Source organism: Electrona antarctica, assembly GCF_951216825.1.
Source record: "Electrona antarctica genome assembly, chromosome: 21".
NCBI lineage: Eukaryota > Metazoa > Chordata > Actinopteri > Myctophiformes > Myctophidae > Electrona > Electrona antarctica.
The window spans coordinates 8,385,888-8,413,601 of record NC_136802.1 but is presented as its reverse complement, the minus strand read 5'-3'; the positions used below and the strand labels follow the sequence as shown (position 1 = coordinate 8,413,601).

The 27,714-nt window shown below is 44.0% G+C and overlaps 2 protein-coding genes across 3 annotated transcripts; one reads left to right on the top strand and one right to left on the bottom strand.

Annotated features, from left to right (window-relative positions):
* Positions 1–940: 940 nt before the first annotated feature.
* On the top strand, positions 941–4,801 carry b4gat1 (beta-1,4-glucuronyltransferase 1). 2 transcript variants are annotated; one of them, XR_013788634.1, is made up of 4 exons: positions 941–1,348; positions 1,630–2,611; positions 4,149–4,605; positions 4,641–4,801. XR_013788634.1 is itself a non-coding variant. In XM_079490914.1 (3 exons), exons 1-3 carry the CDS (start codon positions 1,230–1,232, stop codon positions 4,338–4,340), a joined length of 1,293 nt encoding a protein of 430 aa, XP_079347040.1. In that variant the 5' UTR covers positions 941–1,229; the 3' UTR covers positions 4,341–4,801. The 2 variants fall into 2 exon arrangements, 1 of the variants encoding a protein (XP_079347040.1); XM_079490914.1 differs by having other exon boundaries at positions 4,149–4,801.
* Positions 4,802–12,141: 7,340 nt separating this feature from the next.
* Positions 12,142–26,203, bottom strand: LOC306914565 (actin-related protein 2). Its single transcript, XM_079491655.1, has 9 exons — positions 26,020–26,203; positions 24,738–24,848; positions 21,696–21,854; positions 21,044–21,173; positions 19,659–19,795; positions 16,439–16,588; positions 16,093–16,238; positions 13,526–13,658; positions 12,142–12,857 (listed from the first exon to the last, which is right to left on the bottom strand). The coding sequence occupies exons 1-9, from the start codon at positions 26,065–26,067 to the stop codon at positions 12,687–12,689; spliced, it is 1,185 nt and encodes a 394-aa protein (XP_079347781.1). The 5' UTR covers positions 26,068–26,203; the 3' UTR covers positions 12,142–12,686.
* Positions 26,204–27,714: the final 1,511 nt, after the last annotated feature.

The window sequence follows — 27,714 nt, the reverse complement described above, 5'->3', positions numbered from 1 at the left end:
TGCCATTTGCCAGTTTGAGTTCCCTACATTTTTATTTTGCCTGGCAGGATAAAATGTGGATTTTCGGGCAAATATCAATACAGATAAATAAATCCATAGAATATACTTGTGTGATAGAATTCGAATTAAAAAAATGCGCTGTAACATAATAAATGTTATCCGACGAGGATGGGATTCGAACCCACGCGTGCAGAGCACAATGGATTAGCAGTCCATCGCCTTAACCACTCGGCCACCTCGTCCTATGAGAATCACTTCCGAGTCACGTGGGAATATAAACTAGTGGCAGCAGCGCTCGCCTCTCTCTAGCTGTGCTACCACTGCGCCATCTAGTGGCGATGTCAAAGAATGGACGCTCGTCATACCACACAATGTACTAAATTAAATAAATAGGCTGCAAATAATAAACCCCACATTTCCCTCTAGACATTTTTCTTGAGCGCAGCTCTATAGCTGAATACAGCCATGATGTGAGAGCAGAGAACGTGTAGTCGTCGTAGTTAGTCCAGTCGTGTGTAGGTTAAAACAACAACCTGTCGATGACCACTTCGTGTCTACTCTCAACAGTACGGTAGTAAAACTAAACGCGGACCAATTTCTGCTTCGAGTCTACCCCCATAGTACGGTAATACGTCGCCTCCGTCAGTGTTGCCATGTCCGCTTGTTATCAGCGGCTTTGGTAAACTAACCATGGACGGTTCATCATTGTCATTTATGTAAATATTGGTAGTTATACTTATAATATATATATATTATATAATGTAAAAAAATAAAACGGGTTTTTTTGCGACACGTTGAGCTTGTAGATCTGCTCTTTTCAAAGGGTCGCTTCTTTTTTAGACCTTGTTGTTGCTTGTTTCTCTCACACAATCTGGCAACACTGAACACTGCACAGAGGCGCATGCGCAGAGAGGGCTTGCTTCATGTTGTGTTTTGGTTTTGGAGGAGAGATAGATAGACATCCCATTGATAGAAGATAGGATGTATATAATAATTAATAACATTTAAAACATCTGAATGAGGCTTAAAGTACTCGTTTCTTTATGATCGGCAGACGACGGACGGCTCGCGACAGCAGCGTTTCCGTAACAAAAAAACAAGTTATGGGGTCACTAGTCATCATGTGTCGAATCCCCAGCGTTACAGCTGCTGTCCTACAGTAAACACCCCCCCGGGACCCCCGTTGCTTCACTGACTGCCTGGATCTTTCTTTCTGGAGGAAACAAGGAATGCATCTCTCTAAGAAATGCTCTGTCTTCAAAGTGGTGCTGAGCGCTCTGCTCATAGTGGCGCTCCTACAGCTCATCTACCTGTCCTTCTTGTCCAAGTTTCACGGAAAACAGCAGCGGTATGTTGTTGTTTTTTTTGTTTGTTTGTCTTTAAATTTAAATTTAAATAGGTTCCATTGAGGTCCTGTTGTGTATTCAAATGTAGATGTATTTATCGATCAATACATCTACGAGAGTCTAACTTTTGGGCTAGAATTAAATAGTACACAGGACCTCAATCTGGAAATAAGCCATAGGCTTTCTTTGGTTAATCCTTTTAGCATATTTTTTTGCATAAATCTGTACCTCTGTGCTTTTTTTAAATATTTAATAAGAATTCAATCAATCAATCCAAAAACAGGTACCGCTATTCAGAGCTGTTCGGCGGCTCCGGCAAGAAGAACCCGGAGAAGAACGCCCGAAAAGAGCGCCTGCGGTACTCTCTGTCCACGGGGGGCGTCTTCGATCACAGCGGGCAGTACCGCATCTACAAGAACCTGATCAAGAGTGACTACACCGCCAACCACAACCCGGGAGCGGACGTGGCCAACGTGAACGTCCTGGCCCTGGCCACGCACACCACCATCAACAACCTGCACCACCTGGACTCCCTCCTGGAGCGCTGGCAGAACCCGCTCTCCGTGGCCATATTCGCCCACGGGCAGGACGTCGGGTACGCCACCGCGCTGGCCTACGCCCTCAGCGTCTTCTGCCCTCAGGTGCAGGCCCTGGTGGACTTCCACCTGGTCTGCCTGTCGGGCGAGCTGGCCAGCTTCCCCGAGCAGGACCGGGAGCACTTTGAGGGGCTCGAGGACTGCTCTTCGGTGTTCTCCAGGCTCGAGACCCACCACCGGGACGCGCACAAGAACTACGCCATCGGTGGGAACGTCTCGTACCCCAACAACCTCCTCCGCAATGTGGCCCGGGGCACCACGGAGTCCTCGTACGTCCTGGTCATCGACATGGACATGATGCCCAGCGCTGACCTGCATCCGCAGTTCCTGGCCATGATCACGAGGAGCGAGCCGGACAGCAACGAGGTCTTCGTCCTGCCGGCCTTCGAGATCCGCCACGTGCGGAAGATGCCCACCACAAAGTCCGAGCTCGTTCAGCTGTATCAGGTGGGCGAGGTGAGGCCCTTCTACGAGGAGCTGTGCCCTCGGTGCCATGCCCCCACCAACTACTCCCAGTGGGTCAACAGTCACGCCCGGGGGACGGGGCCCCTGGAGGTGGCGTACACGCTGGCCTGGGTGGACCCCTGGGAACCCTTCTACATCGGGCCCCGCACCGTCCCCCTGTACGACGAAAGCTTCAAGCAGTATGGCTTCAATCGTATCAGCCAGGTGGGTGGTATACATCTTAAAGTGGCACTCTCCTACTTTAAAGGTATATTCAGTGATTTGACTTAATTCAAATATCACTTATTTTTTATTTTTTTCTGGATAATCCTCCCTACTATATAGAGTGTGCTGACCATATAAGGAGTTCCTCCCTGTCCCCAGTGAGCCCCTGGGGTCAAAAAACCCTAGTTTCAGTTTTGGTGGCGGGTGGCAAAGCCTTCATCCAATCAGGATGAGAGGGGCCTTCCTCCAATCATGATCGAGTGGGGGCGGGCCTTGGTGCACATGCTGTTGGCCTGTTGCACTTCCCCCCACTGTAGAGCGTGCATGTGCACATTTTGTTACCGGGGCGGACTGGGTGGTTTTCCAAATCACCCAAATCACTGAATGCTCCTTTAAAGGAAACGGGCATCATAAGAGGTTGTATGGATCATAGTCTCACGTAGCCAGACAACTATTCCACAATCCTCCGAATGCTATATAGAGTCTGGAACTACAGCTCCTGAAATACGAGTAAGGAAGCTGCCATTTCCGTTCACGAACATATATTGGAAAATTATATTAGGATAAATTTGCGCGACTGTAAAGACGAAACGGAAGTGGGGAGGAGGCTCTACTTCCGCTTTATATGTTACCTATGAACGAGCTTCCGTTGCTCCAGACTGTATGACGGAAGCTTTTGAAAATTGCGAGAGGCAACAGTCTGTCAACGAGAGACTAACCTAAGTCTCTGGGATGCTTGCTAAGACTGTTGCTAAATTGCTATTTGCTAAATGTTAGATGTGACACTAGTTTGACACTATGCTCTCCAATGTTCCCAAGTCTCTCTGTTGGTCCCTCTCCTCCATCTGTTCACCTGTTCTCTTCTCCTCTTTCCTCCCCCTCTCTTCTTCTCCTCTACACTATATCACCATCTCCCATCTGTCTCCTCTGCTTTTCATCAAACTATATAACTCTATCGCTCTCTACAGTCTACACTATAGAGCGTCGCAGTCCCGCCCCCTCGAGAGACCCGGAAAATAATTCCCCGTTCATTTTCCTCATAGACTTTTCAAAAAGTATTTATTTAAAGACGTTTACGCTGCGGACAAAGCCAACTCGAGTTGTGACAAATCATGACAACAAACAAAAAAAATTGGGCCGAACAAATTCTAATTATTTCTTCGGCCCAAATGTTTTTGTTTGTTGTCATGATTTGTCACAACTCGAGTTGGCTTTGTCCAGAAAAAACGGCAGGTTACAACACTTTTTTTGTTGTTTTTCATCTTTTGTAATTATTTGTTTGGTCCAAAATATTGTGTTTGTTGTCATGATTTGACACAACTCGAGTTGGCTTTGTACGACGCTTAAAAGGTCTTTAAATAAATACTACTTTTTGAAATGTCTGGGAAAAATGCATTGGGAATTATTTCCTGGGCCTGGCGTCGTCATGAAAGGGGGCGGGACTGCGACGCTCTATACTCCTCTTTTGATTTATTATTAAAGATAATGTTTTTCTCTGTTCTCCTGTTACTACCTCCACCTCCATCCTCCTCCCCAGGCGTGTGAGCTCCACGTGTCCGGCTACAAGTTCTCCGTGCTGAGCTCGGCCTTCGTGGTGCACCGAGGCTTCAAGGTGCAAGGAGAGTTCCACGCGCAGAAGGACGAGGAGAACAAGCGGAACCGCGTCCTGTTCCGTAGCTTCAAGGAGGGTCTGAAGACCAAGTACCCGACCTCCGCCCGGCGCTGCTGAACAGAAGAACCAAGGAGTAGTCAGTCGGTCACCCGTGAAAACTTCCAGCTTTGCTCGGCCGGCCTTCACATTTTTGTGGTAGCAGTGAAGAGTCAAAGTGTGTAACACCCAGTGTAGCCCATTATAAAGCAAATAGCTGCCTGCGCCAGCATTTAGGCTTGGAGACCCAATTACCTGTCCTCCACTTGAAAGAGATGTAATTTATTGCTCACTAATTACGTACTGTACGCTCTGCCTATACCCGTCGCTAAGAAAGTACTTCTTGGTATTTTAGCTGAAATGGTGGATGCGCACTTTCAGCTTTGTGATCACGTTTAATGTCAACTAGTTTCTCCCAACCAAACCATAGAACTCTGGCTTTAAAAAAACAAAAACAAAGCTCATTATCATTGGTTTTCAGAACTACTAGAAACTGTGGGAATTGAAGCTAATTTGACTGTAACACACTGTAAGGTCAGTATGAGTGGCAGCCTGGCGGACAAAATCCTAACAGTAAATGAGAAGAGCTGACTAACGTAGAGACTAACGTAGCACTGCTGACGTACAAGTACAACCCCTACTTACTGTATATATACTGTGTTCCGTGCGGGTGTTGCACAAACGCACGCTGAGAATAGCAGATCTACAAGCTTCACGATGCCTGCTTGTAGATCTGCTAAGTATTTACAAGTAAGTATAAATTACTTAGGCTTAACAACACGTCTTTGATGCAAATTCAACGCGAGCAAAACAGAGACAATGACATTACTGACAAATCACTGAAGGTAAAAACCAATACGATCACAGGATTATTAGCTTCATTTTCTATATTGGAAATATCTTGGTACAGTATATGGCGGCTACACTATTTCCTCAGTATTCCAGGAGGCAAACAAAATTACAGAATACTATAATGCCACGTATAGCGATGGGCATTTATCTTATCTCAAATTGTAGTACAGGGCTGATAAGGTCCAGGCCTTTACTTGCAAGTGTAGTGTGTGTGATTTGCTACTGTAATTACTTTGTACTAGAAAGGCAGTTTTACCACATGAAACGAATCCTATGTCACTATTCCGGGCATATCATAATAGGTGAAACTAGCAACAATAAGGTCATTCATATATACAAGCTGTTGTATATACAGTATGTTGTAGAGCTGCTATTATCCACAAAGAGATTTGGTATATATGGGGAAAAGGGGGTGAGGGAACCAAGTATATATATACGCGGGCGACCCACCCCTGTCAATTAAGTATATAAGCTTTAAGTGGCCTAAGGCCAGTCCTCACCAATGCAACTCCTTGCAACCGTTATCCGCAAATGGGCACCGACCGACCGGTCTGCAAATGGTCAGTCCAGACCTCTGCAATTCCTTGGCGACTGGTTGCATTGGTGTGGTGGACTGGGCTTAAAGGTATATTCAGTGATTTGACTTAATTCAAATATCACTTATTTTTTATTTTTTTCTGGATAATCCTCCCTACTATAAAGTGTGATGACCATATAAGGAGTACCTCCCTGTCCCCAGTGAGCCCCTGGGGTCAAAAAACCCTAGTTTCGGTTTGGGCTTTGGGTGGCAAAGCCTTCATCCAATCAGGATGAGAGGGGCCTTCCTCCAATCAGGATCGAGTGGGGGGGGGGGCCTTGGTGCACATGCTGTTAGCCTGTTACACTTCCCCCCACTGTAGAGCGTGCATGTGCACATTTTGTTACCGGGGCGGACTGGGTGGTTTTCCAAATCACCCAAATCACTGAATGCTCCTTTAAGCGGTAGAGGAGTCTCGGAGGTCACAACTTGGTCGGTCACAACTCCTCTGCAACATGATCCAATATGCCCCAATGCACAAGACACACTACCTGTCCTGCTCCAGGGACCTTGCTCATGGCTGTTCTCTTTATGCATGCATGTACTGTACTGTACTGTGCGTGTCATAGAGATGTGTGGGGAAACAAGTTCCACAAAAGAAAAAACATTATTTGTGACAGTTTAAGTACTCGACTCATGACAGCTGGTCTAAATCATCCCTGCATGAAGGGTTTGTTAAATAGGCTGCTGTCCTTTGGGCTTTGTGTAATCATCCAGCTGTAAAATAACTTCTGAACTCCAATGGTGGTTTATTTCAACCACACAGCACTCCATAGTTGCCCTTTTTCCTTCTTTCTTTAATTTAATTTCAGTGCCAAGGTGTGCGTGTAGTTTGACCACTAGATGGTAGAAGGTTCCCATGCCTACGTTTGGAAATGGCCCGAGGAACCAAGAAAGTGGACACTACAAAAAGAGTATCTTGGTTTGCGAAATTGCGAGACAATAATATTTTTAGGTGGTTTTTAACCGTGTGTGTGAGATATTAGTGACTACTGTACAATCTGAAAGCTTGTTCCTGCCACCTGTCTGAGCACAGAGAACGACTGATCACCCTTCGTAAACAAGCGAGCCGTGTGTCACCCTAAAAGCCCGATTCATACATTGTCACACAGCGACGTCGTCGTCGCTCGCCGAAAATAGCTGACCTACAAGCTCACAATGCCTTTGCGAACGCAATGCGCCGTGAGCTTGTAGGTCAGCTATTGAGGGTATGTGCATGCATAAAGTGAATGGCAGATCGAGTGGCAAAACGAGTGGCAAAGTGAGTGACAAAGTGAATTTAATGTTGTTTAAAGTCATTTAATGCAATCAAATAGGACGTTTGGGCTGTAAAGGCCAGAAAGTCGTTTTTTTGCCACTCAGTAAGCGTTCCCACATAACCTCCGGGTATGGTCACGCGCATACCCTCTATTGTCGGTGCTAACCGCAGCATAAGTTAGACAACACTTTGCCAAGGCATGAAAGATGTAGGTACTAGTACACTGACTGACTGGGGCACATCAGATGTAGGTACTAGCACACTGACTGACTGGGGCACATCAGTATCTTCTTATCAATTATTTTGTAAGCCGCACTACAAAGACTGACGACGTCCCTTCCATGCCATTGTTCTGTTCTGAATGCACTAACTAGAGCCTCAACCTTTATTAATTTAAAGGTTGAACCTCAATAAGTTCCTTAATTTCCACCCTGCCAGTGTATATGCCAAGTATTAAGTATTAACCCATTTAGACCTGGGAACGATTCTACAAATGTCTTCTGATTTGTCTTCTGACATTGGTAGAATCTGTATTTGGCCGCTGACCCCCATCTGAAAATATGTAATTCCAGGGACCTCCCAGAAGCAAAGATATGAGTTTAAAACGTTGACTCTGAAAGAATATATATTCAAAGGTTTGCGCCACATTTTCATGATTTCTCAAAAATAGCAGATCTACAAGCTCGTAGCGCGGCACTCGGTGCTGCGCTATGAGCTTGTAGATCTGCTATTTTTCAATAGCTAAAGTGGGACATAATGCTAAAAACACCAAAAGGGGTTCCTGTTCTGAATGGGTTAAAGGTTGAACCTCAATAAGTCCCTTAATTTCCACCCTGCCAGTGTATGCCAAGGTTCAAGTATTAAGTATTTATTTGACTCCCCCTGACTACTATATATAGTATATTTATTTTTTATTAAGTTTGCTTTGAGGTGTCAAGTGTTAAAATTACAAATTCCTTTTCTCTTCTTTCTTTCTTTTTTTTGAGAGAGAGTTGTGAAAAGTAAGCATTGTGTTTATACGGTATTGCTATTGTATTTATAATATTGTGAACAAAATACTTTTTTGCTTGAACTAAATGAGTGATAGTTGTTGACCACTGAGAGTAACATTGTAGCACACTATTTGTTTAATCTGAATTTTACAAATTTCACAAATCCAAAATTTCACAGATTCTTTTTAAAAATCCACTTAGATTCGTGGTGTAATGTCTTTTTTTGAGGTGCTTTAGTTAAAAATTTGAGAATGCATTTTTTTTTCGTAGACAGAAGATGATGTTTGAATTTCTATTAAACCTACAGTGTTTTTGATTCCTGACTACTCCCAAATAATCCTGTACTCGTTGGTGTCGGGTGTAAACCTTGTATGTAAAAAGAAGAAAAAAATCTCCTTTTTATTATTATTATTATTATTTTTAATAATTAAAATAACCAATGCAACACGTTAACGTAGTACTCTTAGTAGGGCATTAGTTTACGAAACAAACTGGGGGAAAAAAAGCTGGAATATAGAGGGTATGCGCATGCTTAAAGTGAATGGCACATCGAGTGCATGGCAAATTGAGTGGCAAAGCAACAGGCACAGTGAGTTTAACATTGTTTAACGCAATCAGATAGGACTTTTCTTTTTGGATGTATGGGCTTTCAAGGCCAGAAAGTAGTTTTTTGCCACTCAGTAGGCGTTCCTGCATAACTTCCGGGTTTGATGATGATGTCACGTGCATAACCTCTATTAGTGATACAATGTTTTTGCCTGACAGCAACGATTTGTACTTCTACAAGCAATGTATGTTGAGCATGAATACATCCAGATATACTGTTGTCATTACAGTCGTTACAGTAACATCACCCACAGGAACCCCTTTGTCATCTACAGTAAGGCTATACTGTATGTGCACCAATCAATAAAATGCATCAGAGTGCATTATAAGGACACACAAAGGTCACAATCTTTATGTATAGTACATCAGTGGTTCTCAAAGTGGGGTCTGGGGACCCCCAGGGGTCCTTGAGGGAGTTCCAAGGGGGTCCCCCCAGCTAAAAGATAGTTAGGAACCAAATGGACCCTTATTAAAAGGTCTAACTCTGAGTGTACGGGTCCGTTTGGACTCTCAGAGTTAAATTACAAATTGGGGTCCCAGAGATAGAAATGTCATTAGAGGTGGGTCAGTCAAACACTTGAAATTAAAATGGTTGAGAATTGATTGATTGAAGAATTTATTAACAGTTTGCAGAATTACAGTACATTTCAAGCACAAACTCAATACAAAGGCTGTTAACTGTGAGTGGACGACCCAATTAAGCATTACACTTGTTTCCAATAGGGTCCACCATGTTCAAATCATCAAAACGTTTAGAGACGTACAAATAGACACTTCTATAGACAGAACAGGAATTCATCATAAAGGAGGTAAAAAGGGAAAAGAAACATATACAGTGAGGGGAAAAAAGGGGTGGGCGGTGGGGGGGATTCACGTTCAGCTCCGTTAATTTGTTTGTTTTCCTTGGAGGAGCTGCGTTGGGTCCCCAAGTCGACTCCGTGGCCGTACCTTGAGTTGGCTGTGTGGCCGTGACCGTCTCTTGTGTTGTCCTTGCGTTGGGTCCCCAAGTCGGCTCAGTGGCCATACCTTGAGTTGGCTGTGTGGCCGCGACCGTCTCTTGTGTTGTCCTTGCGTTCTTGTTTGAGGGATTCCGATTCACTGCTAGAGCCATAAAAATCTTCTCTTATGGCATATCTTTTTAAATTGGGGGTCCGCCGGCTAATAAGTGTCAATTTGGCGGTCCCTGACACGAAGAAATTTGAGAACCACTGTAGTACAGTATGCAATTATCTCTCAAATCCAAAACACAATGGAACTCAAGCTTAGAATGGAAAACAAACTCATTATGCTTTTTTAGTTTAGCCCCAACTCCCAAGTATTAAATGTTATACTTTACATTGGCCAGCAGAGGTCTCTATACAACATTAGTCAGGGATCCATTTCATTTTCAGATTCTTAACAGTAGAACTTTGTACATTACAACTTTGTACATGGTTAGCTATTGTCAAGCAAATGGGTAGAATGGCTGAATCTGATGTGAGATATAAGTGTAAGAAGTCAGGGGGGGGATATTGTGAATATTAGAGGAAAAAGTCTTAAAATGTCAGGCAGTCATGGTGAAAGCTGAGTTTAATATTGTTTTTAAATGGTTTGTCTTATCCATTTGGTGTTTGACTTAGTTTACATAAGAGTGCATAAGTAGTTTAAAATTGGTTAGTTAAAGTGGTAGTTAGTTTTACTTTTTCGGGTATTATGAGGAAAGTCTTTACAGAAGCTGAAAACAGTATAGGATGAAAGAATGCATGAAATCCAATATGATTTACAAAACATGTTTTATTTTAATTTCAGATAATGAAATTAACCCCTCCATGCACTGCTAGCCAGGTGTGCCATGATGCTCCACCTGACTTACCTGACTCCGCCAGATGGGGCAGCAGAGAGTACACAGTGTACTCTCTGCTGCCCCATCTGGCGGAGTCAGGTTACCACCTGACATCTTCAACCCACATTCTCCCAGCTGGGTTATTGTGAGAGAAACTATTATTAATCCATTTAGGCCTGACATCGAAATTTAAATAAATGTCTTAAAAATCCTGAGTTTTCTGAAAAAACGTATGTTTCTGTATCAGTGGTGCTCAATATTTCATGTCAAGGACCCCAAGAATTATATGTAATATGCTTCCGCCCCCCCATCTGAAAATATGTTGTTCCCCAGAAGCAAAGATTTGAGTATTCAAAGATTTGAGGCACATTTTCATGATTTTTCAAAAATAGCAGACCTACAAGTTCATAGATTGACTCGGTGCTGCACTATGAGCTTGTAGATCTGCCATTTTTCAATAGCTAAAGTATAACAATGGCTTAAAACACCAAAAGGGGTTCCCGCCCATATTAAAACGGGCATTTCTAAACCAATCGCATGCGAGGTGTGATTAAAGGGTGATCGGGGCCAACATCCAAACTAGGGTTTTTTGACCCCAGGGGCTCACTGGGGACAGGGAGAAACTCCTTATATGGTCAGCACACTTTATAGTAGGGAGGATTATCCAAAAAATAAGAAAAAATAAGTGATATTTGAATTAAGTGAAATCACTGAATATACCTTTAACTTCAGTTAACTTCAGTTATGAGCGCCTGGCATACTTTCAGAGAGCACTTGACCACTTAACATTTTCAAGTGTGCTCATTTTTTCCTACTTGTTCAAGATAAATAAAGATCAAATCAAGTGTGCTCATACTAGGATGGCAAAACTAGCTTCCCGACTATTATACAGTATTGTCCCGAATAGGCTATAAGACGACTCTGATAATAAGACGATCCCCATTTTTCAATACTCATTTGTGGAAAAAGTAACATTGAATGTCAAATAGTCTAGTCCACGATTAGAACACGACCCTGTTTTTTAGGATATTTCCATTGGAGAAAAGAAACTGTCTTATATTCTGGCCAAAAGGGTAACTAGGCTTTACCTTGAAAATAAGCTACTAATACATGTTGCATGATTATGTTCATTAAGTCCAAGTGATTGTATTAAGCAAGCATGTACAGTTTATTGTCAAAGATCCATTTAAATTGTGACACACGTCAGAACAAATGGCATTTGTATTCTGCAACAGTATAGGTAATATTCAGACGTCTTTGTACACATGGAATTTAATCTGGATTTAAATTAATCGTTTCAGAATAATAAGAGTTAACACATAATTCCGTATTATACTTCCATAACCATTTAGCATCACTTAGCTCTTTGACGGGCCACAGTACTGGATTACAACAATCGTAAAACCCCAATTCCAATGTCTAGAAAGTAGTTCCCTGGTTCTGTTCGGACCTTAAAACAGTGGTTCTCAAAGTGGGGTCCGCGGGCCGCCAGGGTTGATGGGGGGTTCTGGGTGGTCCCCGGCTAAATGACGGATGGTTAGAAACCATCAACCCTTACAGGTCTGTAACTCAGAGAGTGCACAAAATGGGCCCTCAATTTGGTTCCATTTGTTCCATTCTCTGACTTATGGGGGTCCATATGGCCTGATTCTGTTGAATATAGTTAGTAGTAATTGAATTGCACTGTTTATAGCACTTTAAAAAGACAATAGAGGGTATGCGCATGCTTAAAGTGAATGGCACATCGAGTGGCAAATCGAGTGGCAAAGCAACAGGCAAAGTGAGTTTAACATTGTTTAATGCAATCAGATAGGACTTTTCTCTTTGGATGTATGGGCTGTCAATGCCAGAAAGTAGTTTTTTGCCACTCAGTAGGCCTTCCTGCATAACTTCCTGGTTTGATGATGATGTCACGCGCATACTCTCTATTGGACAATGACCATTCGTGTCATCCCTAATCAGTGGGATTGGGCCCATCTGTGAGAGTTTATAGGCAGGAAGTGACACATTGCATTCAGATTTGATTTGTTTGAACTTCAACTTGATGCCAACATTGTTCCACGTCCCTTTTCCCCCCGTTTTCTGATATTGTTAAACCGTATAGGAAATACAATTGGTTTTAATTGCAAGTAAGAAGTTGTCCCCGTCGGATGGTATTCACAGACGCACACACACACACACACACACACACACACACACACACACACACACACACACACACACACACACACACACACACACACACGCACAGCACACTAAACTGGGGGTTGGATCCTTTGAAATGAAAAGACTTTGAGAAGCACTGCCCTTACAAGAGTTCTTATCTGATCCCTCCCCCAAGTTTGTCCAGCACAGAGAGGCCCTTCTCCAGGTAGTCTGCTCGGCTCAGCCAGAAGGAGTCCTTGTCCTTCATGATGTTGGCCAGCACCGCCCCGCCCAGGAACACCATGTGTTTACGCCTCGGAGGGTCCTCGATGCGGATCTTGAACTTCTACACACACACACACAGGACAAGAGAACAGAGGTGCAAGATGTAAGCCATGTAGCGTTTGGGAACCATGCACTACTCCTGTGTTGATTTCCTCGACTGATACTATGACAAGAAATGTTCGTCGACTACCTTTTTTTCACTGACAAACTAAATGGAAACTACGTCTAAATATATTGACAATTTCGTAACATTTCAAATGTTAGGAAGGGACTAGTGGACAAGAGATCCAGTATACCGTAAGTCATTTTACACTTGGTTGCATGGTGAAAATAGACGATCTACAAGCTCACTCACAACGCGTCGATCTACAAGCTCGCAACGCATTGCAGCGTGACTTCTTATTGGCTTGACGAAGAAAAAAAAAAGATGTCTAAGGCCTCACTCACACCTTCACATCTAGCATACAACATTGTTGCATGGTAGATGTAAACAAAGGGTAAGTGTCATGGCCGCCCAATGCATTTCCAACGGTCACATGGTTTGACACAACATTATTGTTGTACGGCTTTCGGCTGTGTTTCGACTGCCCCCCTCCCCCTCATACAACAAAAATGTTGTGTCAAACCATGTGACTCCCATTGGAAATGTATTGCGAGCTTGCATCAGTAAACAAGTCTCATGCATCAGCTATACAACAATCTGTTGTGCAGGTGTGAGTGAAGCCTTACTGCTAGCTTCTGAGTGTCTCCGTCCAGCACCCTCTCCAGGTACAGCTGTTTGATCTCCCTCTCCAGGCGGGAGGGCAGGCCTGGGTACATGGTGGAGCCCCCGGACAGCACAATGTGCTTATAGAAGTCTGCCCTGCACATGTAGGACACAAACACAGGATGCTAAGAAAGGGCGAGGCCTATGGCGTTTTGGTGGACCTTAGAATGGAAAAGTTTTGGGAAAAACTCCTGGTTTAGAAACATTTTCATATCAAGGATTATTATTATGTATTTTTTCAACCCTATCTGCTTCTTCGCTTGGAAAGGAGCCACTTTAGGTGGTTCGGGGCATCTGGTTAGGATGCCTCTTGGGCGTCTCCCTAGGGAGGTCCTCGAGGCACGTCCCACTGGGAGGAGACCCCGGGGCAGACCAAGGCGCAGATGGAGGGATTACATCGACTCACTGGCCTTGGAACGTCTCGGGATCCCCCAGGAGGAAGTCACTAATGTTGCTCTGGAGGAGAGGGAAGTCTGCAGCTCTCTGGTGGAGGTATTGCCCCCGCGACTCGACTACGGATAAGCGGTTGAAGATGGATGGATGGAAAATGGTGCCTTTACTATGTATATATATATATATATATATATATATATATATATATACACACACACACACGTTTGTACGAGAGACAAACCTTGTTCGTCACCTAGTTTTCTCTCAATATGTCCAAATATGGAAGACTGATGATGTCATGGCCATGGCCCAATCGGGTTGAGCAACGTCATTCGACATTGTGACATCATCAGTAAACATCATCATCACAACCACGTGATATAAAACAAATCGTACGATAAACGCAACGTGATTTGGCGACTCGTACCGAGGTATTGACCTTTGACCTCGTACCAACGCAGTGACCTTCCAAACCGGAGAGAAATGCTTCACTGGACGATACACCTGAAAGGAGGACCCGATAAAGGAGGACCCGATAACGACCGCCGTTCTGCTGTGGTGGTGGAGAAGGAGCTGTACTGCTTTGGACGAGACGGTGATGTCCACGTCTTCAACACAGTGTCTTTATGCTGGAGGAAGGTGAACAATGGAAGAGGAGACGGTCACCGTCTCTCCAAGCGTGAAGGCCACACAGCTGTGCTGATTGAAGATATTGTCTACTTTTGGGGAGGGAAATGGAGAGGGAAGTACTGCAATGTTCTAAATGCATTTGATGTCGACGCCCACAGATGGCTCAAACCACAGGTTTCTGGGACTGTTCCAGAGGAGTGGAGGAACCACTCAGCCTGTGTCTTGGGGAAGGTCATGTTTATCTATGGAGGAATTATCTATGGAGGAATTATCTATGGAGGAATCACCAAAGCTGAATACTATAATAATGACATGTACAAGTTGGACACCACCAAAATGGTCTTGTCTTTAATTAACATCAGAGGAACTCCACCTCCTGCTTCATGTTGTCACTCTGCCACCATCATCGGGACAAAGATGTTTGTATTTGGTGGCTTGGGGCAGTACAAAGCCATCAAGGCCATCAGAGTGTTTGACACAGAGACCAACCACTGGCTTAAAACACCTTCTGCTCAGCTTGTTCCAGAAGGACGCCGCGGTCATTCAGCCTTTACCTACAATGGAGAGCTGTACATATTTGGGGGCATCACGTACGAGTACGTCAATGATCTGTGGAAATTCAGTCCAGAGACCTTCTCCTGGAAGAGTGTTGAGCCCAAGTGGAAAGGCCCGTCTCCGACGTCTAACATGTGCTGTTGCATGCTGGGAGATGGTATCGTCCTCTTTGGAGGAAACAAAACCCATGATGACCTGTATGTCTTGGACTTAAGTCCTAGTCTGAAGACGTTGTGTAAGCTAGCAGTTATTCAGTACGGTCTGGAGCAGTCTGAACTCCCACACAACATCAGGTGGGAACTGGCAGCCATGACTACCAACAGCCAATAGGAACTGGCAGCCATGACAACCAACAGCCAATAGGAACTGGCAGCCATGACTACCAACAGCCAATAGGAACTGGCAGCCTTGACTACCAACAGCCAATAGGAACTGGCAGCCATGACTACCAACAACAACTGGAAAATCACACTTGTGTGAAGTGAGCGGTGCCTTTATCATGATGACTGAGGAAAACTAAAGGAAAACTAAGCTATGATGACTAAAACTAAGACTAAATATACTGACAATTTCGTCAACAAATAAAAACTAGACTAAAATGTCAGGAAGGGACTAGTGGACAAGAGATCCAGTATAAGTCATTTTACACTTGGTTACATGCTGAAAATAGCAGATCTACAAGCTTGTAGATCGGCTATTTTCAGCAAGTGTAAAAAACAGCCATTACGACGGCATCAAGGCCCGCCAAAATACATTTTAGTCGACTAAATCAACTGTAGATTTAGTCGACTAAACTCTTATGATATTTAGTCAACTAAAACATTTCAGGTGACTAAAACTAAATAAACTATTCAAGAGACTATCAAATTTTGCTGCCCAAAAACAACACTGGTAGTGTGTGGTCAGTGTGTCACACTAAACTAACTGCGCGGTGTGTGTGTGTGTCACTGACCTGAGGTCAATGTCGGCGGCCTGGATGCAGTTGAAGAGCATCTCGGCCACCCCTGCTCCCTCCACGTTGATGAGGTGGGGCTGGAAGAGCGCCTCGGGGGCGCCGAACCTCTCGCCTCCCACCATCACCTGCCGGCCGTCGGGGAGCTGCAAACACAACAAGGTTGTGACAGAGCTGTGTACAGTACAGTGGTTCTCAAACATTTTCATGTCAGGGACTCCCAAATCGACATTTATTTACCCCGCGGACGGATAATGTTTTGTCCCTGGCACAACAACATCTTCAGATGGGGGGCCAGATACATATCAATTTGTGGGGTCCTACTTGACACGAAAACGTTAGCTACCATGTATGACTCGACCAGAACGGTGGTCTCGGTGGCCAGCCGCTGCTCCTGCTCGATGTTGTATCCCACGTAGCACAGCTTCTCCTTCATCATCCGCACCGTCTCAAAGTCAGCCGAGTGGTTGAAGGCGTAACCTCTCATCAGCAGCAGCTGATGGAACCAAGGACAACAAGAGAGAGGTTCAATACTTTTTTTCTATCGATTACTCATTCATACCCCATGGAGACTTGATTCATTCATTGATATTTAGGGGTCAAGCCCCAAAGGGCGTAGACCCCTTATTGTATCTATGTAAAATTCAGCCATTTTAGCAGTTTTGACAGTTCTGAGCTGTCGTTCTTCACGGAATTCGGCAATATGGCCGAGGGCCGTGAGGATCCCTCAGGAACTGAATCTCAGTATGGTTGAGGGCCGTGAGGATCCCTCAGGAACTGAAGCTCAGTATGGTCGAGGGCCGTGAGGATCCCTCAGGAACTGAAGCTCAGTATGGTCGAGGGCCGTGAGGATCCCTCAGGAACTGAAGCTCAGTATGGTCGAGGGCCGTGAGGATCCCTCAGGAACTGAATCTCAGTATGGTTGAGGGCCGTGAGGATCCCTCAGGAACTGAAGCTCAGTATGGTCGAGGGCCGTGAGGATCCCTCAGGAACTGAAGCTCAGTATGGTCGAGGGCCGTGAGGATCCCTCAGGAACTGAAGCTCAGTATGGTCGAGGGCCGTGAGGATCCCTCAGGAACTGAAGCTCACACTCATTCGTCAAAAGACCTCTGACCTTTAGATCTCCGTAAATCTGAGATCTGAGTTTTTGATTGATTGATTGATTGAAAAACGTATTAACAGTTTGCAGAATTACAGTACATTTCAAGCACAAACTCAATACAAAGGCTGTTAACTGTGAGTGGACGACCCAATTAAGCATTACACTTGTTTCCAATAGAGCGTCGCAGTCCCGCCTCCTACCCTGGACCAGGAAATGAAACCCAATGCATTATTCTCATAGACATTTCTTAAAGTATTTATTTAAAGACGGTTACGCCGCGGACAAAGCCAACTCGAGTCGTGACAACTCATGACAACACAAACAATATTTTGGACCAAACAAATAATTACAAAGAAGAAAAACAACAAAAAAAGTGTTGTAACCTGCCGTTTTTTTCTTCTTTCTAATTATTTGTTTGGTCCAAAATATTGTTTGTGTTGTCATGAGTTGTCACGACTCGAGTTGGCTTTGTCCACGGCGTAACCGTCTTTAAAAAAATACTTTAAGAAATGTCTATGAGAATAATGCATTGGGTTTCATTTCCTGGTCCAGGGTAGGAGGCGGGACTGCGACGCTCTATAGGGTCCACAATGTTCAATTCATCAAAAGTAAATTGTTATGATATGCTCTATCCACTTTTCGACCAAGAATCATTTCTAGAACCAAAGTAAATTTGGTGGAAAAGGGGCCTTTATAAGAGTCTCCTTTGTGTCTCCATAGGGAACCACTGCTGGCCAACTGGTCACTATTATCCCTTTAAACTGGGGTTTGAGAAAGTCAGACCTAGATGAACGCAATCTGCTGTTCGAGTTCCAGTCTGGATTCAGAACATCCCACTCCACTGACACCTGCCTATTGTACCTAAACGACTACATCAAGCGTGAGGTAGATTTGGGCAAGTACTGTGGCATGGTCATGCTGGACCTCCAAAAAGCGTTTGACACTGTCAACCACTCAATCCTACTTGACAAACTGGAGGCGATAGGATTCGATAGTACATCAGTACGCTGGATGAAATCCTACCTTGAGGGAAGAGAACAAATGGTGGACATAAATGGAACCTTGTCCTCCCCCCTCTCAGTAAACTGTGGGGTGCCCCAAGGAAGCATACTAGGGCCATTATTATTTCTATTATATATTAACGACATGAGTGCTGCCTGTAATTGTAAATTATTCCTGTTTGCAGACGACTCAGCACTCCTGATTTCGGGAGAACACAAAACACAGGTTGAGGAGGCACTCAGCTCAGAACTCACTAATATCCGAACTTGGCTTACAGATAACAAACTCTCATTGCATCTAGGTAAGACAGAATCCATTCTTTTTGGGTCCAACCATTCCCTTAATAGGGTAAATGTAAAGGATTTTAAGGTCAGTATTGATGATGTAGTAATCTCTAGTAAAGAAGAGGTTACGTATCTGGGCTGTATCCTGGACAATAAACTGACCGGTGATGGCATGGCAACAAGAGCGATCAAAAGAGTAAACCAAAGAACAAGATTCTTGGGCAGAATCTCCTCCTATGTTAACAAGACGGCTCTCAGGACACTAGCTGGAGCTCTTATTCAGCCCTTATTTGACTATGCATGCACCTCCTGGTTTTCCAACATCTCAATGTCACAAAAAAATAAGCTCCAGACCTCCCAAAACAAACTAATCAGACTTTTGCTAGGACTAGGGCCCATGACCCACCTCTGTGCAACACAATTTGATAGCATAGGCTGGCTCACTGTTGAAGACAGAGTTAATCAACTAAAAATGGGACTAGCATTCAAGATAATAAATGCAACTCTGCCATCCATGCCCACAGTGCCTATTTACTTGACTTATTACCTCAAAAAGGTGAGCAACTCCCACAGCCATAATACTAGAGGGAGCGTAAATAATGATCTGGTGCCACCCATTTTCAGAACAAATATGGGTAAATTCACATTTCACAGCACTGCCACTCAAGTGTGGAATGCCTTGCCCCCTTCCCTCAAAACAAGCAGATCACTGGTTTCCTTTAAAAAGGGTCTGAAAACTCACCTGTCACTGTCATCAGGTCAAAGGGAGAGAAGGTGATTGGCTCCCCCCTCCCCCCTTTTTGTTTATTAATGTATTTATATTCCAACCTGTACATGTAGATTTAATGTGTTTGAGAAACGTATTGTTTGTTGTCACTGTTGTGACATGTTGTGAATGAATGCATAGGACCCGAATGGAAACAAGACCGCAAGGTCTTTCTTCGGTGCTGTCCTTTTGGACCAATTGCTGTGCTTGACTGTACCCTGTACTGTTTGCATTTTTTTGTCTAATAAAATTATCAATCAATCAAAGACGTCCACGCATGTCTTATTACGCCTAACGTGCTAAAAGCATTTCTGTCTGCAGTTCATTCATAAAAAATAAAAAAATAAAATATCCTCGTTCAGTTCAAATTCAAGAGGCCTTCGATTTAACACTGTCCCCGGCATGCTCTCACCTTGATGAGGTAGCGCGTGATGTCACGTCCTGCTATGTCCAGCCTGCGTGTGAGGTGGGGCAGAGAGTAGCCCTCGTAGACGGGACAGATGTGGGTCACTCCGTCCCCAGAGTCCACCACCACGCCCGTCAGTAAGCCTGCACAAGACACACCAATGACACCATCCATTCCTAGAGCAGTTCCCAAACTTCTTCATGTCAAGGACCCCCAAATTGACATTCTTTAGCCCACATACCCCCATTTGAAAAGACATGCCAGGGACCCCCATAAGAGAAGATCTTTATGGCTCTAGCAGTGATTCTCAACCCGTTTTATTTCAAGGACCCCCAGTTTGACATGCATTAGTCTACGGACCCCCATTTAATGGTATTTCTATCTCTGGGACCCCCAATTTATATTGTAAAATCAATGTTAATTTAACTCTGAGAGTCCATTTGGTTCCATTTGTACACTCTCAGAGTTACAGACCCACAAGGGCCCATTTAGTTCCAAACTTTAGCTGGGGACCCCCTGGAACTCCCTCAAGTACCCCAGGGGGTCCCCGGACCCCACTTTGGGAACCACTGTCCTAGAGGATCAACACTACACAGGCCTCATCTCTGTCCAGTGAAAACCTCATATGAAGCAGGTTATATAAATTATCTGAAACCCTTTACTTGTACTTTTTGTTGTAAAAGCACTCAAACCTTCTTCTCTCCCCCCCTCTCTCTCTTCTTCCCTTTCGTGTATTTCTTGGGAAAAATAACACGATGGGAACTATGCACAAAACAATAATTTCACCCACTTTTTTTTTTACTTGTGAACTGTGATGTGACAAAGTTGATTCTGATTCTGTCCAAAACTGTTACTTTTCAGGATTCAAATTCAAAAGTAGCAAAAGCAGCAGATCTACAAGCGTGAAACGCATTGCGTCACGCCGTGTTTCAAGCTTGCAGATCTGCTACTTTAGATGCTTTCGTGTGACGCTGTAATATAATCAAAAAAGTCAAAGTCATACAATTTGTCACACACGTTACCGCAGTGAAATTTGTTCTCCGCATTTGACCCATCTCTTGGAGCGGTGAGCAAAGTCTCTGTTACAAAGGTGCCGTGTGAACCGGTCTGGAGCGGATGATATCGTTACGTCATGTTGTAGTATTCTTTTGTAGTCATCAGGCAGGAACAATCAATCAGAACTTCCTTTTCCCTCAAACCGGAAGAATAACAATAAAAGCTCTCGTAGCCTGTAGCTTTTATTGAGAAAAATCGGTTTGAGGGAAAAGGAGATTCCGGAAGATTGATGACTACAAAACAATACTACAACATGATGTAGCGATATCATCCGCTCCCGAACGGATCATAAACCCGAAAAGGAATGCTGCCCAGGCTAGATGTGGAGAGCTTACCCTGAGCATACAGAGTGAGGACGGCCTGAATGGCCACATAGATGCCATGGAACTGGTAGGTCTCAAACATGACCTCTGTAATCTTCTCACGGTTCTTGATGGGGTTCATGGGCGGCTCAGTCAGCAACACCTGCAAGAGGAAAGCATGACTATAGAGCGTTGCAGTCCCGCCCCCTTCCATGAAATAAATACTTTTTAAAAAGTCTGAGGAAAATGAACAGGGAATTCAAAAACATCCAATGGCAGTCCCTCAGTCAAATTTGGTCACAAATGTGTGCTCCAGAGACCCTCAGGGTTCCTTGATCGGTTCCAAATGGACCCTAGCTTGACTTTGAGAGTGTACAAATCCATTTGATTCTATTTGTTCATTCTCAGTGTTACTGGGGTCCTTGAAATTAAAAGGTTTGAGAACCATTGACTATGGTAACATTATGTTGTTTTATTCAGTTTATTTGGAACGGATCCGCATTAGTTGTCGCCTGAACGGCAACTAGTCTTCTATTGTTGTCTTGGACCCCAGGTCCAAGACAACAATATACATTAAAAATGTATATACAAAAAAAAGAGAGAACATCAAAATTGCTTTGCATCTCTTTGCCTACTATTTATTTGTGTATTTATCCATCACACTCCCAGTCTTTAGCGTCCGTACCTTGCATTCTGGCGGGTTGATGTCCAGGCGCTCGGGGCCAAAGGTGTAGTCCCAGAGGTGGAGCATGTCCTCCCAGCTGCGGACCATGCCGTTGTCCATGGGGTAGGACACCTCCAGGAAGGAGCGGCACTCACTGGCCTCATCCCCCACCATCAGGTCCTGCATGGAGGAGAGGGTGTTATCATAACTACTGGCTTCATCCCCACCATCAGGTACTGCATGGAGGAGAGCATGTTATAACTACACTGGCTTCATCCCCACCATCAGGTCCTACATGGAGGAGAGGGTGTTATCATAACTACACTGGCTTCATCCCCACCATCAGGTCCTGCATGGAGGAGAGGGTGTTATCATAACTACTGGCTTCATCCCCAACCATCAGGTCCTGCATGGAGGAGAGGGTGTTATCATAACTACACTGGCTTCATCCCCACCATCAGGTCCTGCATGGAGGAGAGGGTGTTATCATAACTACACTGGCTTCATCCCCACCATCAGGTCCTGCATGGAGGAGAGGGTGTTATCATAACTACACTGGCTTCATCCCCACCATCAGGTCCTGCATGGAGGAGAGGGTGTTATCATAACTACACTGGCTTCATACAGGCGGCGGTGGCTCAGGGGTAGAGTGGCTGGATGGTAACCGCAAGGTTGCCAGTTCAAACCCGGGCTCCCCCAGAGTTGGTGTCAAAGTGTCCTTGAGCAAGACACTGAACCCCTAATTGCTCCTGATGTGCTGGTTGGTGCCTTGCATGGTTTCTGACACCATCGGTGTATGAATGTGTGTGTGAATGGGTGAATGTAATGCACAATCTATGTAAAGCGCCTTGGATAAAGGTGCTATATAAATGCACCATTTACCATTTACCATTCATCCCCCACCATCAGGTCCTGCATGGAGGAGAGCAAGTTAAGTTATCACAACTACTTGGGGCGGCAGTGGCTCAAGGGTAGAGTGGCCAGATGGGAACCGCAAGGTTCCCAGTTCGAACCCTGTGGGCTCCCCCAGAGTTAGTGTCGAAGTGTCCTTGGGCAAAACACTGAACCCCTAATTCCCCCCGTCATCGGTGTATGAATGTGTGTGTGAATGGGTGAATGTAATGCACAATCTATGTAAAGCACCTTGGATAAAGGCGCAATATAAATGCACCATTTACCATTTAGCTCCCGTTAACCCGCCATGCCATCACTGTCTGCCCCATAAAGGACCTGTGCTGCTCATGTCCTGCGTGGATTACGTGGGCGAGAGGTCGGGGGATGACCAGTGTGACCTCAGTCTGTGTGACTGAGCACTGATCTGGGATCACTGGTCGGGTCATCTGATTAACCAAACTTAACTCTGTCTTAGGAGGCCAACAGGTGCCAAAGCAGCGCTCTGCTTCTCTGAGACACTTTAACTCATACAAGCTCATAAGGTGTGACAGATCAGGTGCTAGGTCACTGGGGGAACAGGATTTAAGTGGTTGGCTTTTGTATTCGATACGTGTCGTGTAGTACACGTATAACTCACCTCGTGGTTTATATAATCGCTAGGGATGTCCCCGATCACGTTTCTTTGGATTCCGATTCCGATTCCGATTCATTTGATTTTGAGTATCTGATTTTTCCCGCTCCGATATTTATATTTTTATAGAACATATCACAATATAGTACAATATCCAAAATCACAGACAATATCCAGTCTAATATCATGATATGGATATAATATTGATACTAGGGATCTCCCGATCACGTTTTTTTTGCTCCCGATCTGATTCCGATCACTTGAAAATGATGTGATCAGCCCCGATTTCCGATCACGTGATCGGATCGGGACAACACTAACAAATTGCTGATTGTTATCTGTACACACATTCCATGTAGCCCCTTCACATTTGCTTTGGATTACAAATAAAATGTGTTATTATGCGGTGGCTCTGAAATAGGCTAGCCGGCAAACGAGGATCTGTTTGGCTGACCTGCACGTGCACACGTACCACTAATACCACACTAATGTGTTTTCACACATGCTCTATACTTGAAATATTTTACTTTAATGTATGATAATGGTGGTCACTGCATGCTCAAGTGGGTTCGGAACTTCGGATTGCCCAAATTTGGGCAGGACGACGTCGTATATGAGAATATGGCGTCATCGCCACGCTTTGAGCTTGTAGATCTGCTACTTTTGATGCTTTTGTGTGGCGCTGTAGTGTGATCAAGTAGGGTGTTAATTTATGAACAACGATAAAGGCCTATTCATACTCCAGTTTCAGGTGATAATGGTGACCGCTCACCCGAACACATCTTCACATCTTTCGAACAGTTTGTATGTGTGTAATAATGTGTTTTTGAGTGGTGTAAACCACTCCTACGACTGGCTTTGTTAGTTTACGTGTCTGTCTGTCTGTTCGAAAAAAATGAGCATGGTTGCTACGGTCACCCAGTTCACCCGGGTGTGATTTCATTACGTCAGACATTACGTCAGATCAGAGCTGATCAGGCTATATAATACCTTACACCACTCAGTTCACACGGGTGTGATTTTTAGATACTTTAGTTCATACTTTGTTCATGACCAAAGGTTGTCATGAAAAATGCGGTCTCACTTCCTTCCTGGACTACAAGTCAAGTCACACCACCACGCAGCCTCCCCCCTCTCCACAAGGAAGGGTAGTGCAATAAAGCATTATGGACATTGTAGGAATTCAGCAATCCAGTCAAATCCTTGTCAAACACATAGACTTCATAATGTTTCTGGCCATATAGGGTGCAAATTTAAAATTGTGCTACTGTTATCTACTACAAATACACATTTTCATGATATTTCAAAAATAGCAGACCTACATGCTCGTAGCGCGGCACTCGGTGCCGCGCTATGAGCTTGTAGATCTGCTATTTTTCAATAGCTAAAGTATAACATAATGCTTAAAACACCAAAAGGGGTTCCTGCCCAAAATGGGTTAACGGTAAGTCAAACTGCACATACAAGTGGTCAAGCAGCAGTGTGTGAAGAAGACTACGCTTTCATTACGACGTCTGAATCCTCTGCAGCGGCCTCACCTTTATCTCGATGTTGCCCACTTTGGTGGTGGATCGTATGATGGGCCGACCCACCATAGCAGGGAAGATGTGCTCTGGGAAGTTGGAGCCAGCAAAGCCACACTTGACAAACTGTGGATGAAATAAGAGGAAATATGAAAGGACGGTACAGGCAAAGTTCAAGTTGGAAGCTTTTCTTTTTTTTTTGCTCTCTCAAATAATTTCTGTTCCTATTTCTTGATAGCGTGCTTGTCACAACAGTGACAATACAAAACGGTTCGCAAATTGTATTACCGGTATATTATATCTCCACTTTGTGATGCTTTGCAATTGCCTTTTTTCCATTTATTGTAATATTACAGCATTTCATGTGCAGAGAAAATGTGTGAAATTATGATTTTGAAAAAAAGGTTTCTGGAAAAATTGCTGCAGCATTGTTTGATGATAACACATGATTTGGATTATTATTATTGAATTGTACCAGTTTGACATCCATGCTTGCATGGCTATTCTCTGGGATTGTCTCAACTTGTCTATTTGTATTTGCCCATGAGACACATTCCATAGCCTGGGGGTTTATTGCAATGCATTCCAGTGTGTGTCTACCATCTGTAGCCATACTAAATGTTTCTGATGTTTGTGGATTACAGTAGACACCTGGCCTGATTGAATGGTAGGCCCATATGCTTATGCTATGTTACACTAAAGTAACTTGAATGATACAGTGCCTATAATGGCATCAAGAGGTTTATGGAGCCTGCCTGACACCTGGAATTCTCTTTCTTCCTGTTTCTCGGCCAATGGGGGCTCACTTCCAAACATTCACAACCATGTATGGCAGTGTGTGCAGGTAGGAGTTGTTGGACGAATGACAACAAGTCCAGACAGATGTGGTGGTGGAATCACTTCTATCCACTGTGTGCAACTGTCTGTGTGCAATACTGTACACGCCCTGCCTGTCTGGCTGCAACTTCTCCAAAGTAGTTTATATGACAAAAATGGTCCAGTATGCAAAGGGTTTTGTCTTAAATTATAAGCATTTGACACAAAAAATACAACATGCATTTAATAAATAAGAGTTTTCTATTAGGAAAGGCAAGTTATCGCATGAATGCAAAAGAAAATGTGTTTACATAAGTATTTTATGTTCTACATAAAATAGAACATAATCCACTGTAGAAATGACAATGGCTGCAAGATAATGTAGCCTATAACTATTCTGTATTGCCAGAGCTGTCAGTTTGAACTACAACCAAAGTTTCAACTTCAAAGCGGATTATTATTATTATTAATGAAACGTTACCCCAGTGCCATTGTCACAGACCACCACCTTCCTTCCCTCGCTGTCCATGTTCAGTGTTATTATTATTCCCTCCCGTCAGGAGAGGAGAGGAACACCCGTCCTGCAGCTGCTGCTATATTAATATGAAGTGTGAAAAGTGTTCAATATGTACATAAACATTGAGCAGAATCCTCGCCCGCTGTAACTTCTTGGTGAATGGGCGGTGGGCGGAGGGAGGGAGGGAGTGGGACGGACCGAACGACAACTAAGGAATTCAAGGAAGGGCCAGTAATGCAGGTATACGGCAGCAGTAGCACACCCCTTGAACGCTCTGTTTGTTTAGGTCAAAAATAATAACTCCGACGTTGTCGCTTGCCGAAAATATTTTATTGCAATTAAGCGACAGTTTAATTCGTGCAAGCAATGGAATGGTAGTTTTGAGTCGTGCTTCTCTAAATGTTTTGATGAATTGAAAATGGTGGGCCCTATTGTAAACAAGTGTAATGCTTTATGGTGTCGTCCACTCACAGTAGCCTACTTGAAATGTAGTAGGCCTAGCTGTAATTCTGCAAACTGTTAATAAATCAATCAAAAGCACCTGGTAGAGCAGAGTAGAGTTTGTAGTAGCTCTGGTCCATAGCCTTAACTGCTCCAATGCTGAAGGCATTAGAGCTATGGACCAGAGCTAAGTTTGTTTGTAGCATATTCAACGCAAGTTGGGGATAATGGCTACCATAGTACCACATACAACCTCGAATTATTATTTCCCCCCTTCCAGTTCCTGTTATTTAGAAGATTTCAAGTAAGTTAGAGCCTGCCCTACATCATCCTGTATTACTACTCAATAAAAAAAAATCCAATTCAATTTTATTAAAGTGTCAAATCACAACAAGTTGTCTCAAGACACTTGACACCCAAGTGTCATGCTCAAGGTGGCAGCGGTGGCCGAACGGATTGCGGAGCGGTCTTGATACCGGAAGGTCGCCAGTTCGAATCAGCGGTCCGACACGTTCAAATTACCACCGCTGAAGTGCCCTTGAACAAGGCATTGAACCACTACGATGAAATGTTCTATGAGCAGGGCCTGGCTGGAAACAAGTTCTTGAGCTTAGCCCAGATACCCTGGGTAAATATAGTAATCATTTCATTTCATTTCATTTCCACATCCAACCACAACAGATGATTAGTTAGTTAATGCTATATTTGTCTATAATTTACTAACCTCGCTTAATCATTTACTGTGCCATACAAATTGCAGCTTTAATGTGTAGTGGGAAAAGAAAGAGAAAATGGGTTCAGTTCAATCTTCATTTCAGACCAGTGTTTGGCAACATGTTTTAACAAAGTTAACATTTGAACAAATTGGTCAAATACCCGGATGTCTCAAAGAATAGATAGCCTACAGATGTTGTGCCAGGGATTCCCAAGATTATTATTATTTTTTTTACACTGGAGAGAGTGAAACCTATTAGGCCTATCTGAATACTAATTCTCATTTGGCCAACGTATAGCACAGTCTCTCTTTTGGCTAACGTATGGCAAGTGAAATAACAGGTAAATTAAAGATTTTCAACCAGGCTTTGTCCAACATGTACTATACTAAAAATTGTGGTAAAACTGTTCCTCATTTAGCTGGAGACCCCTGCTGGCTGCTTCCTCCTCAAGCCAAGGTCACTGGAGCACTTGCCTGCCCTACTTCTAAAAGGCAACTGAAAA